The 14,655-nt window shown below is 35.6% G+C and overlaps 1 protein-coding gene across 4 annotated transcripts in view; it reads right to left on the bottom strand.

The window, feature by feature from the left end:
* Nucleotides 1-435: 435 nt before the first annotated feature.
* The window catches only part of U2AF1 (U2 small nuclear RNA auxiliary factor 1), a 17,328-nt gene continuing 3,108 nt past the window's right edge, over nucleotides 436-14,655 (bottom strand). Inside the window, exons 1-9 of one of the 4 annotated variants that reach the window (XM_085297936.1) lie at nucleotides 12,261-12,346; nucleotides 11,982-12,038; nucleotides 10,164-10,194; nucleotides 9,513-9,579; nucleotides 5,291-5,340; nucleotides 4,578-4,676; nucleotides 3,470-3,603; nucleotides 3,045-3,137; nucleotides 436-690 (exon numbers count right to left, since the gene is read on the bottom strand). In XM_085297936.1, the coding sequence (XP_085154062.1) occupies nucleotides 552-690; nucleotides 3,045-3,137; nucleotides 3,470-3,603; nucleotides 4,578-4,676; nucleotides 5,291-5,340; nucleotides 9,513-9,579; nucleotides 10,164-10,194; nucleotides 11,982-12,038; nucleotides 12,261-12,307 (717 nt within the window). In that variant the 5' untranslated portion in view covers nucleotides 12,308-12,346 and the 3' untranslated portion in view covers nucleotides 436-551. Of the gene's footprint in view, nucleotides 691-3,044; nucleotides 3,138-3,469; nucleotides 3,604-4,577; nucleotides 4,677-5,290; nucleotides 5,341-8,646; nucleotides 8,714-9,512; nucleotides 9,580-10,163; nucleotides 10,195-11,981; nucleotides 12,039-12,260; nucleotides 12,349-14,655 lie in introns of those variants that run through there. The other 3 variants (XM_085297940.1, XM_085297939.1, XM_085297937.1) reach the window with 3 other exon arrangements.

Here is a 14,655-nt window from a genome sequence, read left to right as displayed (position 1 = left end):
GGAATTGGATTTATTGTAAATGCCACAGTCACATTAGTAGACAGAGCACAGACTTCTGGTAACAAACAAACATACATTTTTTTTTTAACTAAGCATTTCTACTTGGTAAATAAATGCACTTCGCACAGCCTTTCTTTTAAATGTGCCTAAACTAACCTAAATAAGCAGACAGCATAGCAGAAAAGGGAAACTTATGTGAGTAACTGTTTCTCAAGCAGTATATTATTTTTTACTATGTATATAATATTTTATATTATATACACACACATTTTCATCAACAGTTCAAATCATACCCGAATAAAAAGAAAAAAAAAATGGTGCTCCTCCAATACATTTACCACCTTTCCCTCAGGCATAGTTAATCCATGTATTTGTCAAGATAGAAGAATGACAATTAAAAAGACTCCCCCCACAAGAAACAAGTTACACAAAGAATACTGTATCACTACAAATTTTTATTCAGAAGCCCATCTTTAAAAAAAATCTCATTATGAACTTGTTTGGTCAAACTACAACACTTTCTAGCAGACATACAGTAAAAATGGCATGGCTCAGAATCGACCAGATCTTTCGCGGTCTCTTGACCGCCTCCTATCACGTTCACGTCCTCCTCCTCCTCCACCACCACCTCCACGACCACGATCTCTGGATCTAGACCGACGTTCACGGGACCTCGACCTGGACCTATGCCTTTAAAGAAAAGTTTGAAATTTTATTGTTTCATCATATTCAGTAACTTACAAACCATGCAATGGAATATTGAAGGATATAAGTAATAGGGAGGAGGGAAGGTAATGTGGGATTTAAGGTATTGATAAACTGCCTCTGTGTTTACTGTTGTGGAGTCAACACATACTGTGAAAAGACACAATTGTTCACTGCTGATCATTCATTAGAATGGATGCACAAATCTTAAGAAATAGAGGAACTAAGTGCACTGTTACACAGCTTCTAATTGAAGTAGCAAGAAAAGCAGACACCTGCTACACAAAAAGCCTACAGCTGTTTTCAAGTCCACTTCTTTGAGACTAACTGCATCAACTAACAGTTAAAAATTTAAGTTCTCTATTGACTTTTTCACTTCCAGAAGGCATCAGCATTTGCAAGTATCCCTGCCTCTAAGGATCATGATTTTTAATGTCAGCCACAAAGCTCAAAACCATCCAGAATATATTGCTAGTACAGCTACTAGGATTTACAGCTTAGTACAAACTTAAATAGCTGTAGAAAATACAGCAGAACTTAGCATTTGTGTTTGCATGAACTTCTAAAAAATCTAAGTTTGCAGAATATTGTTCTGCATTGAGATGTTACTGGAAGGAAGGGGTAGAGGTGGGGAGGCAAGGCAAATTTCACTATGACACACAACTTGTGTGCCACTGGGCTGTCCAGAATTATTAAATTATCCCACTATTCAGAAGTTTTGCTGTACCCTCCCTTCTTGTAATTGAAGCTTTTGCATATCTCATTTGTGTAGAACTATTTTTCAGGTCACTGTAAATTACATATTCTACCTGTAAACTCCACTGACTCAAGGACTGATTTTTTTACATCAACCTTTACTGCTAGCATGTGATAACTTTAGCTTCATGAAGAATTTATATAGGGCCAATAAAGAAAACTAGCAAGAAACTAGACTCAACTATTTGTTTTACCACTGTCTGAAACTGGGCTACAGGTGAAATAATCATTTCAAATCTGATCTGTCTTGCAAGAAGAGGTAATGTCCTAGCGCTTTACTGAGTCTGAGCTATCATGATTCATAAGAGCAACCACAAGGCAAAGGCAAGAGCAAGTTTTCTTTTCAAAAAAGAAAAAAAAAAGCGCCCCCCAAAACCCCAAACATCTTACAAGCTTGCATTTAAGACCCAATTAATATTAACCAGGATATTTTAGAAAAGAATTTAGTCAAATATTTGTCCCTAAATATTGCATCTATGCAATCTGCATTTTCCACACTTAAATGCATCCTTGCAGATCCTAAAACACAGCAAAATATTCACAGCATTGAAAATGAGTATTTGTGAAAAGGGCAATATTTCACCAACTAGAGACACTTATAGGGAAAGCATTTCATAATTCTAGGCTCCTTCTGTGATTGAAACAGGGAAAGGGATACCTGCAAAGCTGCACTACATACAAAGCAAGCTCAACAAGTTTATATCCCTACCTTAAATATCACGAGTTTCCTAAGAACAAGGAGATTGAATCCAGCTCAGAATGAACCATCCACAAAACAGGTGTCATAATAGCAGCACTGGTACAAGCTTTTCTATATGGTATCTTCATAAATATATAATTTAATACAAATAGTAATGTGTATTTATTGCAACCTTTTTTGCCAGTAAGAGAAATTATTATCCCTTTGCCCTGTTGAGCATTCCTATCAAGGAGCATCATTTTGTGGGAACAGTGTTAATAAAAGTGCTCAAGAGAGTAAGCTCCTGTTACCAATAATAAGGAAATAGAAGAATGAGCCATTAATTGTTGAAACTAACTAAAAAAATAGTAAAACCAAATCAGGCTGCTTCCTGAATGTATCTATAGATGCAAATGACTGCACTTAATGCTAAGTGACTGATCTGATTCTGAAAAAAAGCCCAACAAGCCAAATACCCTGCTTCTAACAGAAATTAGTAGCAAATACGTACAAAAGAGGGTAGGCAGAGAAGAGGCATGAAGCAAACTTTGAATAAACTCTCAGCCTATAACAGCTTGTAATTAGGGGATTTGAATCAGAGGTAGTTCCTATGTACTTAAGTCTCAGTGGATTTTTTTTGTTGTACTCAGTCTTCTCTTAAATTCACATCAGCCTTCAGCATCCATAGCAACTCTTAATAAGTTACTTTTGAATTGTTCTATAAAGACTAATCCTTTGTTCTAAATTAGCCACTTGCTAACTTCAGTTGGAGCCTTTCATTTGCACATCTATCAGAACTTGACTGAAAAAAGGAAGACAGGACTTTATCAAGTTTTGCTTTCAGAATATTCAACTATTTACCCTTACTCTATCCATTTGAATCGTGTTCAAAAATCAAACTCACTTTTTACGACGACGCCCATACAACTCGCGTCTTAACTCCCGAGAAATGGGCTTCAAATGCATAAAGTTGCAGAAACCTCCTCGTGTACACTCCCTGTAACAGAATTTGAGAAATAAAATTAAGATTTCTTACTCTACACTATGTCTGTTTGCCCTAAGACCTAGTGGTCATCTAGCCACCTAAAAGTTAATGAACTCTAACACTAAAAACAATGAAATGCAAGCATCATTTATGGGAAATAACTCACTCAATTGTGTATCAAAGTCCTAGAAAGATGGCAAAATCCAAGAGGTTGACTGTAGGTCCTCAATATTGCTGTTACCTGAAGTGCTTTTTCCTTACCCATTAGATACATATAAAAACCACACCTAGCAACCACCTTTTCTGTGCAAGCTTTCTATCACAAACAGGAAGCAACTTTTTACCCCATTTCATATTGACGGCAACAAGCCTCTCTGAAGTCAGTCACAGGTGAGAGCTCAGCATGAATGGGCTGTCCATTAAACCAGCGATTGTTCAGGTCAATCACAGCCTTTTCTGCATCTTCTTCACGGCGAAACTAAAAGTAAAATTAACATTTTTCTCACATTACAGAGAAGCAACAGAGGTGGATCAAGGACTCCTAGAAAATCAACTGTGAGAAACTCATGGGTTTGGGTCACCGAAATAGAAGCTACTTCAAAATTCTTGAGAAAAAAACATCATGTTTTCTTAATACACCTTTAAACAAGGAGGAATGATTAGAGTTCCTGAATACCAATGCTCCAAATGTAATGCATTGTTTTTTCAGCCATCAATGAGACCTCTGAATGAGTACTGAAGCTCTCATTTATGTAGAACACAATTTATAAAATTTGATCCTGTTTTAAAATAAAGGTTAAACTTAGAGGATTCAAGATTCCTTTTCAAAGCTTAGCATTTGCCAATTCAGTTTTTATTTCTAATTATTATGGCCTACACAGCTAAGAATTTTAGGCCTCAAGGTAATTCTTTCCAGTTAAAGGAATGTAACTTAAAAGCATCCAAATAGAATCTCCTTAAATATATGCATAATGCAATTTCTTTAAATGATAGCTCAGTATCGATTACTCAAAACTGATGCCAATGATCCTTAAAAGCTAAATCCAACTACCCAGTTTTGTACCTTAAACCACACAGCTATTGTCAGAAATAACTTACAAGGCTCAGCAATGAAATGCTTAAAAGGTAGTGTAATTGAAAGAAATACTCAAAATTAATCTTGGCAAATTGAACAGCTTAATGGTGATTGCCTTTATAACCATGCAATGAAATGGTGTAACCTTCATAGAATGTCACAGATTCTGAATATTAAGAAAGTTTTGCATCAATTCTTAAGTTTTTACATTCTGTTTAGATTTTCAGTCTTTCTACTTTTCATTATGAAATTGGAGAGAAGTTTAAATCCTTAAGAGCTAACTTCCCCAAACTACAAGGCTACAGTAGCTTCTTAATTATAATCAATAAATACTATTTCTATTTATGATATACTTCAAATTTCTTTTTGTATCCTACCTTTACATATACATTTCCAACTAGATGATCTCCAAGGTTATCACAAACATTCATCTCCTCAACTTCACCGTATTTTTCTTCCATTTCTGTGAAGACCTCCTAAATGCAAAATCAACCAGTTAAAAGTTTAGGGCACATCAATTAAAAGTACAGCTGTAATGCATCTACCTATTAATGAATCTAAAAGCAGCCCCTTTTAAAAACATTTTTTTACATTTGGGGTTTTAAGATTAGTACTTGCTGGAGCAATGCTGTGTCCATCCAAAAGGCAAGAGCTTGTACAGTGTTAACAGGATACAAAAAATAGCTATATAAATGTGCAGTATTTAAGAAATAAGATGCACTGAAAACAATAAATAAGCCTTGCTGCTACAGTTTTCCTTATATTCATTTCTATACAAAGAATGGAAAAAGTATATTTTAAGTTTACAGGAAAGAAGGGAACTATGAAATCAAAATGCTACATACTTAAGCTGCTGATCTTTAAATAAACAGAAGTTTATTATGAACAGTAAAGTTAAAGCCAAACTACCCAAGGGTTACACCAGGAAATACTTAGCACTGAAAGCTACAAGTTTTATAGTTACCAGAGGAAACAAGTGCATTTCTCTGAATCCATCTAACTGTGATTTGTAGTGAATCCATCCAACTAATTTGCTTCCACAATTCCCAGAACATTTCAATGCATTTCAAACATTAACTCTTTTACATACCTCAAAAAATTCATCGTAATGTTCCTGCATCTCAACATCACTCACAGCACCTGCAAGAATCAAGAGTCATACTGATTAGAAACCATAATTAAGGATGAAAAGATTCTGATCTTACTACAAAATATAATCTAGAGAGGCCACCTGGAGCATAAAAGACACCATATAGCATGTCGCTAACTAATAGGAATATTAAAAGTAAGCATCTGTGAGCAGCTTTAGTCTCCAAAGTAATATCTCAAAACATTATATTGACATGGTCAAATCAAGACAAGCTTTAATCAGAACCAAACTAATATGCTACAAATTTAAAGGCAGGAAAGGGAAAGGAATTACTCTGAAATATCATTTAAATCTAAAGTACAAGTCTCACCCGCTACCTACCAATGATTTTACCTAAACAGAAGGCAAGTGCTTTGTCAGATTTGCACACTTTAAAGCATATTACAATCTTGTATTTCTCCTCCTAAAGGCAGAATGCCATTTTAAGACATCCACCTTTCCAGCACATATAAACTAAAATTTGAGAGTTCATAATGTAACACAGCTCAGTTTTTAAAGAATTTGTTTGGAACCATTATTAAAATGACATGGTTTTCTTGGTGCCCTCAAAGAAGAATACCATAATGCTTTACAATAGAGAGCATTTTTCTCATTTAATTTTGAGTATCACTTTATTTTTCCATAGTCCTGCATATCAGTTTTTAGTGCAAGAAAAGCCAGCCATGTATTTGTGTTAAGATTATTTTCATGCTCCAAGCTGGACTCCACAAATGAGCGCTGCTTGCCTGCTGCTATAAAAAACAGTGTAAGTTTGGCTGAGTTTTCAAAGCATTGAGAATATAGAAATGAGTTTCATCTCTTTCTTCCATTCTATTGTGTTTTAATGTACATTAAGCTGTATACTTTAAAACTTAATGTATTAGCTCTTCAGCAGTTAAGTGGCTTTATTAAGATCAAGCAGAGCAGTTTAAAAATGAACCTTGCATTTTATGCTAGAAAAATATTCTAGCGTTAAAATACAAACACTGCTGCTTCAGTTACCAGAAAGCAAAAGACAAGAAACTGGGCCAACAAAGCTAAGTTTATTCACTTCAGGCTGCTGTGAAAAAGCAGATGCTTTGGGATCAGTCATTCCTGGGTAACAGTACAAATTGTGCCATTTGGAAGAATTTTATGTTTTTTTTTCAAAGACTCTAACACCAACCAGCCACATCCTGAAACTATAATTAATTCTTCCATCCTGCTCACCTCCTGAAGGTGGCTAAGGGGCATTTGTTATGTAGTTTAGGCTGACAGTGTTTCTGGATTTGAAGCGTTTTCTTTTTACAACCTTTCTTCCTCACCACTTTCCCATGGTTATACAGCAAATCCCAGAAATACCAAACATTAAACCGCTATTTCTAGACAGTTTAAAACTTAACTATATTCCCAAGGTCGTGCCAACACTTCTTATGATAGTTTACTAACACTTAAGGGTTTGCTTGTTTAAAAAGGTATCAGACAGGGCTTCAAGAGAAACACATGGAATAATTAATTTTTCCAAATGGAAAAGGGCTAACAATTTGTAAGGAGATTCTACTGTCAAACTAAGAGATGATAAACAACAATTAGTTAATGACTATTTGAATATCCTTCTAAAGTGGGAAGTATACATATGCACAGGCTTTACAAACATTTGTATTCCAGGGCTACTGGTATGTGAACCTTGAGAAGCCCAACTACTAATTAAAATAGCCAGGAAAACTACTACTGTTCAAAACTAAAGTTAATCCTCTACGACGGCAATAGAAAGGAAGATAGTTAAGCAACAACAACAAAAGCATTAAATAGCTACCCAAAATTATCCATTTAAAATACATGCAGTACTTAAATAGGGACAAAAATTGAAAAAAAAAAAAAAAGAAAACAGGGAGAAGGGAGTTTCAGCAAACCTACAGATTACAGAGTTCCAACTCTACCATACCAGGTACAGTTAGGCTCTGTTAAATAATTACCCACTTGTCAAGACAAACTAAAATTTAATACCAGTATTTAGAACACTAGAGAATCTGTTTAAGTGAAGACTCTTGCAGCTGTGCAATCTAAACAGCTTCACAGACCAAACTGCTGTAACTCTGTGCAAATTAGTTACCAGCGCATTGAGAATCCAGGGACATATTGAAAATATCCAACTGCACATTTTTTGATATACCATAACAGCATTAATAACTAAGTATCTGTAACAAAAAGGCCTACAGATCAATAAAACTGTTCAAGCATCTAGACAAACTCACAAAATCGTTATGTATCTAGCTTGATTGCATGACAAAAACCTCAGGCTATGTAGTTGGGGCATTATTATTACTAAAAAATCCAGAAAACAGAGAAAGTGTTGACTTTTAAGTTAGTTTCTGATTTCATAAAGTAAGTAATCAAATGCTGGTAACTAATCTGAACTAGCCTACAGTCCAACAGTCAAGAAAAAGAATAGCCAAACCAAGCTTTATTATCACACAGTCAATATTCACTTTGACAAGAAATATTAGTTAGAAAATAACACCGATCCTTTTTGGTCCTAAAGTCTTTTGTATCTTATTCTAATATTGATGATTCACAATGACAAATCGCAGATCAACAACCTTGGTCATTTTACTTCTGCCAGTCTTAGAGTAGGTGTGTTTTTTTTTTTTTTTGCCCATTCCTACCTCATGAGGAGTCATTAAATTAATTCATGACCACACCCAAATGGCTTTCCCTCCTCAAATGTACTTAAAGATATCTTTTTCCTACACAAATATGTAATGTGGTTCTGGAATTTTAAACATGCACCTATCCAAAAGGACAGCTGCCAAAAGGGAAGTATTTGTCAGTCAAAGTGTATCCTTTTAATGTAGACTCTATGTGGAAGCTGCATTAACCTAGGACATATTTCTGCATGAAAAGTTTCAAATTCAAGTTCTCTTAACATTTATATAGCAGGAAGTTTATTCTGGATGAAGTCAGTATGTCATTGTCCTGCCCTTTAGACAGTAAAGCCTAATGGATAGCATAAAACATACAGAAAAGCTTTCCTAGGATGCAGGCAACTGGCAGGGAAAAAGGAGGGAAGAAAGCAGTGCATCAAGACTGCTTTACAAGGGTAGTACAATTTCAACCCTTTTTGATTTAATAGGTGGTATCCAGATTCCCCTAAAATTTATGGAAGTAGGGAAGAAGGTGAGGGGGACAGTAAGTTTTGCTTTTTTTTTTTTTTTGATACATTTAATGAAACGTGGTCAGTTTGATCTGTTAAACTAAAATGGTAGACCAGCTTAAGTCGACACTGAGCTCTGACAATCAAGCCCAGGGAACCAGTGAAGGAACTTGTATGAACTTACAGCGCAAACCGTCAGCAGACTGGGAAGAGTTTTGAGGGTTACGGTAAATGTTCAAGAGGGCAATGGTCTGAAATACAAAACGCAACAACTTTATATTATGGAAAATAATTTTAACAAGAAACCGGTTTCCTTTAGGGTCGCTTTAGCCGAGTCTGTGCTGAAAAAGAGGTGGTTATTCTCTCCCAAGAAGGAGAACTTTCATTTATCTGGTGACCTTTCTGAATCAACCTAACACTGTAAAGTAATAGAGATCTCATGATACTCCATTATTGTATTTTTAAGTTATTTTATTCATCAATATTGGTATGAAGGGGTTTCATATGATTTCAGGCAGAATTATGTTAGATGACACCCAAAGGTGATATTCAAATTAAGCATAATTCATTTGAATTTGACTTTATTGAATGGTTTCTTACTAGCAAAACCCCAAGAAAGAAAAAAAAAAGTAATACAATAATCACAGCATAACATGAAATCTCCATTTTCCTAGAAGAGTTAAGATGAAAGAAAACCCACAGTTTTGGGAAACTTACCGTACATCATAAATGTACCTATTTTTGGTTAAATGAAGAATTTGAGAAATGTCTGCAATTTAGCTGTTTAGAAAGAATGCAGTATCACTGAACAATTGAGTTTGAGGTTTTACTGTAAAAGAGAATCAGATACAATTTATAAAGGCACTGTCTGCATTCTGAATTGCATGCATTTCACAAGTTCTTGATATATGCGCAAGAAGAGTTCCGTCACTTGTCCTGTTTGCAACAGCTTTATGTCAGCAGCTCAGAAGCCAACATTATTTTCTCATAATTAGGAGTGGGCTCTTTAACACCATTCTTTAAAAAAATTTCTCCAACTGTGGGACTTACAGTGTGAGCCGTCAGCCGTCTGTGCACTGTTTTGGGGGTTACGATAGATGTTTTGAATCAAGATGGTCTGCGGGGAAAAAAAATAAAAAGGGGAATTCTACTGGCTGCTGTGCATATAATAGACAATTGCAAAGAGACAACTTGTTTGCAAATAGCTATAGGTAATATTTTATTCTCAAGACTTCCTTTTGTATTTGCAGAATATCTTCCAAAATTGTATCCAGACCATCATATTATGAAAACAGTTTTAAATTAACCACCAAGAAAGAGCTGCATTTGTGTCGTAAGCTACCCTCAAAATGGGAATCGTCAGGCACAGTACTCTGAAACACCAAACTACTTGATATTATGCCTAGTTTTATCTTAAGGTTAAGATCAGATTCATTTCTAAATCTGGAAAAAAAAATGTTATGTGCACAGCATACAATACATAATGCCACAGAGTCTAAAATGTTACAGCAAGCGATAAGGTTTTCGGGCATTGGTTACATCTCATTTTGTGCATCAGACATTTCTTGGTGGAATTTCTGTTTAAATAATATAATAGCTTCATAGGTTCACATGTTTCCGATCCTTCAAATAAGGACAATATCCTTTAAGCCCTTCTGCTTTTTACTTGAAGAATTAGCCCAGGCAGACTTGAAACCTTACATTTGTACCGTTCTTCTTAAAATCAAGTTGTCTGAAAAAACAAACCATGTTTAAGTTAGTAAACTAATATTACAAAGAATTCCAAACGTCCATATCACTGTAAGCAGCTCAAAAATTGAGATTTGATTACTTAAATACAAGCTCAATGTTAGTTTGTACAAATTGCAATCCCCAAACAAGCAAGTTTAACTTATACATTATTATTAGTCACATCAAGAATTCAGAGCTTGAAGTCACAGGACCACCAATGTCATACCTACATATCCTACCCACTTAACATGTAAAGATCTGTAATATCACATTTGAATCACATACTTGTTTTATTATAGGTGTATGGTCATACTAATAAAAGCTTTGTGTTTGTGGCCCAGGATTAAAATAACATGTTTTAGTCACAGTTGGAGAGAGACAGAAACATGCATACAGTTACAACAGTGTTTCTGCTGATTGGTGGTAATTCGATCACTCTGGATTGCATGACCTTTCCTAACACAGCACTTCAATAAAATAGCTGCACCAGCAATAGCAACACAAGATAAAAATATTGTGGCAATAACTTCCCATTAATAAGATATCTGTTCTTCTGTTTTCTATCACAGCTGATTACCAATCTGCATACAAATAAAGATTTCTATAATGAATTCTACACAATTGTCAGGTCTGTTAGAGATAGAACAATCCAGTATGTCTGCCAAGTGTAATGCCCCAGTGATCCCAGACATCACTAGATGTGTTGGACGTGCCCTGCAGACCCGCTTCAGCTGGGGTTTGAGACTGTAGTTTCTAAAGCAAAACTAAAGATTGCACTGACAGAGGAAACTCTTCATTGAATATATGTATTTTCTTGTTTATAAAATAAGAGCTATTAAAAATAAAGTATTATGATGGTTATTATGGAAGTTGTTTAAATTGGACAATTTTAAAATGGAGAATACTCTTCTTGATATACAACACTTAATTTAACAATCATTAAGTTCCTTAAAATGGGAAAATTGTTTTTGTGTATGAAGCATCAGCAATGGTCCCTCCAGATCAGTAACACAAACACACATCTCTTGATTCAAGTCTCCCTGCCCAGTCATGGGAGGCTTAATTTTATCAGTCCCACCACTCTACTCTCCTGTCACATAGATAGTACTTGCTACCCTAATTCTCCCCAAACGGACACCAGTCCAGTGTTCCAGAAAAAGTCAATTCTGCTCTAAGTCAGTTAAAGCAAACTTGTAGAGGACTTCACTGCTGCATAAGTTTTACCTTTACAGTAAAACTGCTGACAATGCAATGACTTTCACAGGAACTGATCACCACATACAATACTCTCAAAGAAATCTATTTACCTGCATACCTTGACAATCAGCAGTGATAGAAAAAGGCAAAGCGTACAGTTCCACAGGAATGTAAAAGAAGTTTTCTGAAAACTATAGAGATAATAATAAAAACCTATCAACCACTGCATCTCTTTTTTTAAGCAGACATGCAGTCAAGCTCTATGTCTCTGATAATATTTATCTAGTCAAAGATGACATAACCTGTAAAGTCAGCTGATATACCCTCAGCAACCAGGCAAGTTATTTTGAAGAAATAATTCTTTCACATTCAAAGGAAGTGTGTAAGTTGCTCTCAAAACTTAAGAGCCTGGGTCAGAGAGCAAAGACAGTGACAGAGAAGTTGCTTTTGTTGATTGATTTTCTTCTTTTATATGCACAAAAGATTTAAGCTCACACCTTTGAGACAGGTGGAATATGCTGCCATTGTGTGTGATAAAAAAAAATCTGGGATGTTTTAAGTGCCTAAACATCACTGAGAAGGCACACTCACCTGAAAGTTAGCACTGGTTGGTCTCTACTACAGGCAAGCTTACAACAGCATCGCTTCCTGCAGCCATTAAGGGTGACAGGAGATAATTAGAAATGCTGGGAGAAGTAAATGGAATACCCCCAAAAAAGCAAAAACCCATACAAACTGGGGCCAAAAGTGTAAGTGTAAGTTAACTAGTTAATCTGGAGCTCTGTAATTACTGACTAGTATCTGAAAATTTATGTTTTAAAGAGTCAAGAATATACTTCTATAAGAATGAAAAACAAAAGGAAAACAAACCTGGCTAAATGTTGGTTTGTTGTGCAATCGAGAACATCTGTCTCCATGACGACAAGCTCCAATTTTGAAATAAAATGAACAGTTGACTCTGCAAGTAAAAAAATCCCGAATAGTTACACACTGGAATATAATCACATTAATATGTAATTAATATAAAACACATTCCCTAAATGCCTTTACCTTAACATGGAGAAATAAAAACAGAAAAATCAAGACAGTATAGGAAAGCTTTAAAGCAAAAACTGTTCGTATGCATTTCTTTTAACCCCAGCTTACAGTTTGTGTCATTTTCCAAATTTTACCAGCCACTCAAACTCAAAATATATTTATATCACCATCACTAACACAGATGATTGCTACTATTTTACCCTGCTACTCCTTCCTTCTTGTCTTTTTATCTTGCTTCACTGCAGTCAGTTCCACTGGCTGATGAGATGGGAAATAATGTAAAAAACAGTCTGAAAAGTTATACTCTGAACTATACAGATGTTTTAGTTCACATAACTAGCTAGTCTAGACAACATAATGTGCTTTAAAGCTGACACAGTTGCATCTACCTAATGTTTAAAAAAGCCACCTGTTTAAGTTATACCCCTGTAACTCTTAAGCTGTTAGCAGGATGAGCAAATCTTAGCCCTCTGAGTTTTAAGATGACTTCTGCATCATCTACGCTAGATGTAACCTCAAGTTTCTTCCACAACTAGCAGAAAAGCAATTCAAATACCCTTTTTCTCACCTCACTATTTCTAAACCAAGTTTCTAATCTGAACACTTTCATGGCAAATACTCCTGTTTAGTTGACTTCCGCTTAAAGACCGTGATGCTCGTTTCTGTCACTGTGCCATTTGGTAACCACTCAACCCTTTTACTGTATTTAAAAGACTGCTATGATTCAGGTAAGGCAAAAATAGTGTTACTTTTAAATGAAATGTTTCAATGTTCCACACTACAATCCTGCCCCACACAGAGCTACTGTGGCATAATTGAAAGTACAATGAACACCACTGTTTGTAGAAACAGACCCTCTGGAACTTTAAGCTGTTGTTGCTGCTCCAATTAGTATCTTGTGGAATTACATTTTCTGACGAGCCTCTACAGCTATGTCGGGCTGAATGTAGACCTATCTCAGACAAAAGAAAAGAATTTCAAGCAGATAATATCCAATCCAAGGAAAGCCCCAGATGGCATTGTTATAAACCTCTGTGCTTGACTACTAAAAAGGTTGTCTTGCTTTGATGTAAAATTGCATTTCTTATCTAAAAACTTTGTGCAGCTTAATTTTTTAGATATTTAACAGCAGCCAAGCTGATGCAATTTTTTAAACACACTTCAGGATTTGCAGTGAGAGATACTGATACACAGAATACATATGAGCAAAACAAATAATTGAATTAAGTCATTTCCATGAATAAATTATTTCAAAATGAACTGTTTTATTTCTTAAATACAGTCACTATAGGTTTTGCTGAATTGGCTATCACCTAATGGTGCCTTCAAAACTATTCTGGTTTATGAATGGCAATAAAACTCTAAAATACATTAGTGTAATTCACATGGAACAATAAAAGAAAACAATAAAAAGCTCAGCTACTTTGGAAAAATTGAATGCAAAATTGTAAAGGGGAAGAAAACTATTGTGGTATATATCTAAATAAATTAAATATAAGAGTTACCTTGGAAGAAAGATTATCATTCCCTTGTTCAAAATTTATACTTATTTTTTCCACAATTACGTGTAACCAACATCAGCACTTGTTCAGGAGAAATATGAAGGTACTAAAGCATTTCCAATCTCTAGCAAGATGTTTTACTACAGAAATCATTTCATGATTACTCTTTGTTACATTTTTGAAAGCACATATTTAGCATATACTCATTGTCCTCTCTGAACTGATTGGAAATGTACATTTTAACAACTATAAAACTTCTGATAATGTCTCGAGCTTTAACACTTCCTGGAGAGCTCTGCTCACTTCCCATATAGAAACTAAGACCACTATAGGAATTTCATGTTGAATGTATTGACATATACTGGTCCTGTTAAACTGTAATGTAGCATGCCAGAAAGGATGGCATATTAACCCAGCTGAGGAAAGGCTGCCTGTAGCACTTCTGCGAGAGCGGTGAGCAAAGCGAGGCTGCCACGCACTAGTACGAACTGTAAGGCAAATGGAAGCCTTGTGGCCAGACCTCGACGAAAGAGGTTTAAGTTCAGCACCATATCGACGGCCCTTTCATTTTTAAGAAGCAGAGAAACACGCTGGTCTGGCCACGCCGGCAAGGACCGAAGTTTCATAAAGGGCGGTTTCGCAAGCGAGCTTCCGACACCGCGAGCGGCCAGCAGCGCTCCCCAGGAAAGCGGCGGGCAAGATGCAGCAGCCGGGGAAAAAAAAAA

This window comes from Rhea americana, unplaced genomic scaffold, assembly GCF_003343005.1.
Source record: "Rhea americana isolate MKP2758 unplaced genomic scaffold, rheAme1 scaffold_132, whole genome shotgun sequence".
In the NCBI taxonomy this organism is placed as follows: Eukaryota; Metazoa; Chordata; class Aves; order Rheiformes; family Rheidae; genus Rhea; species Rhea americana.
Note: the sequence above shows the minus strand (reverse complement) of the source record. Positions and strands in the feature narration are given on the sequence as shown.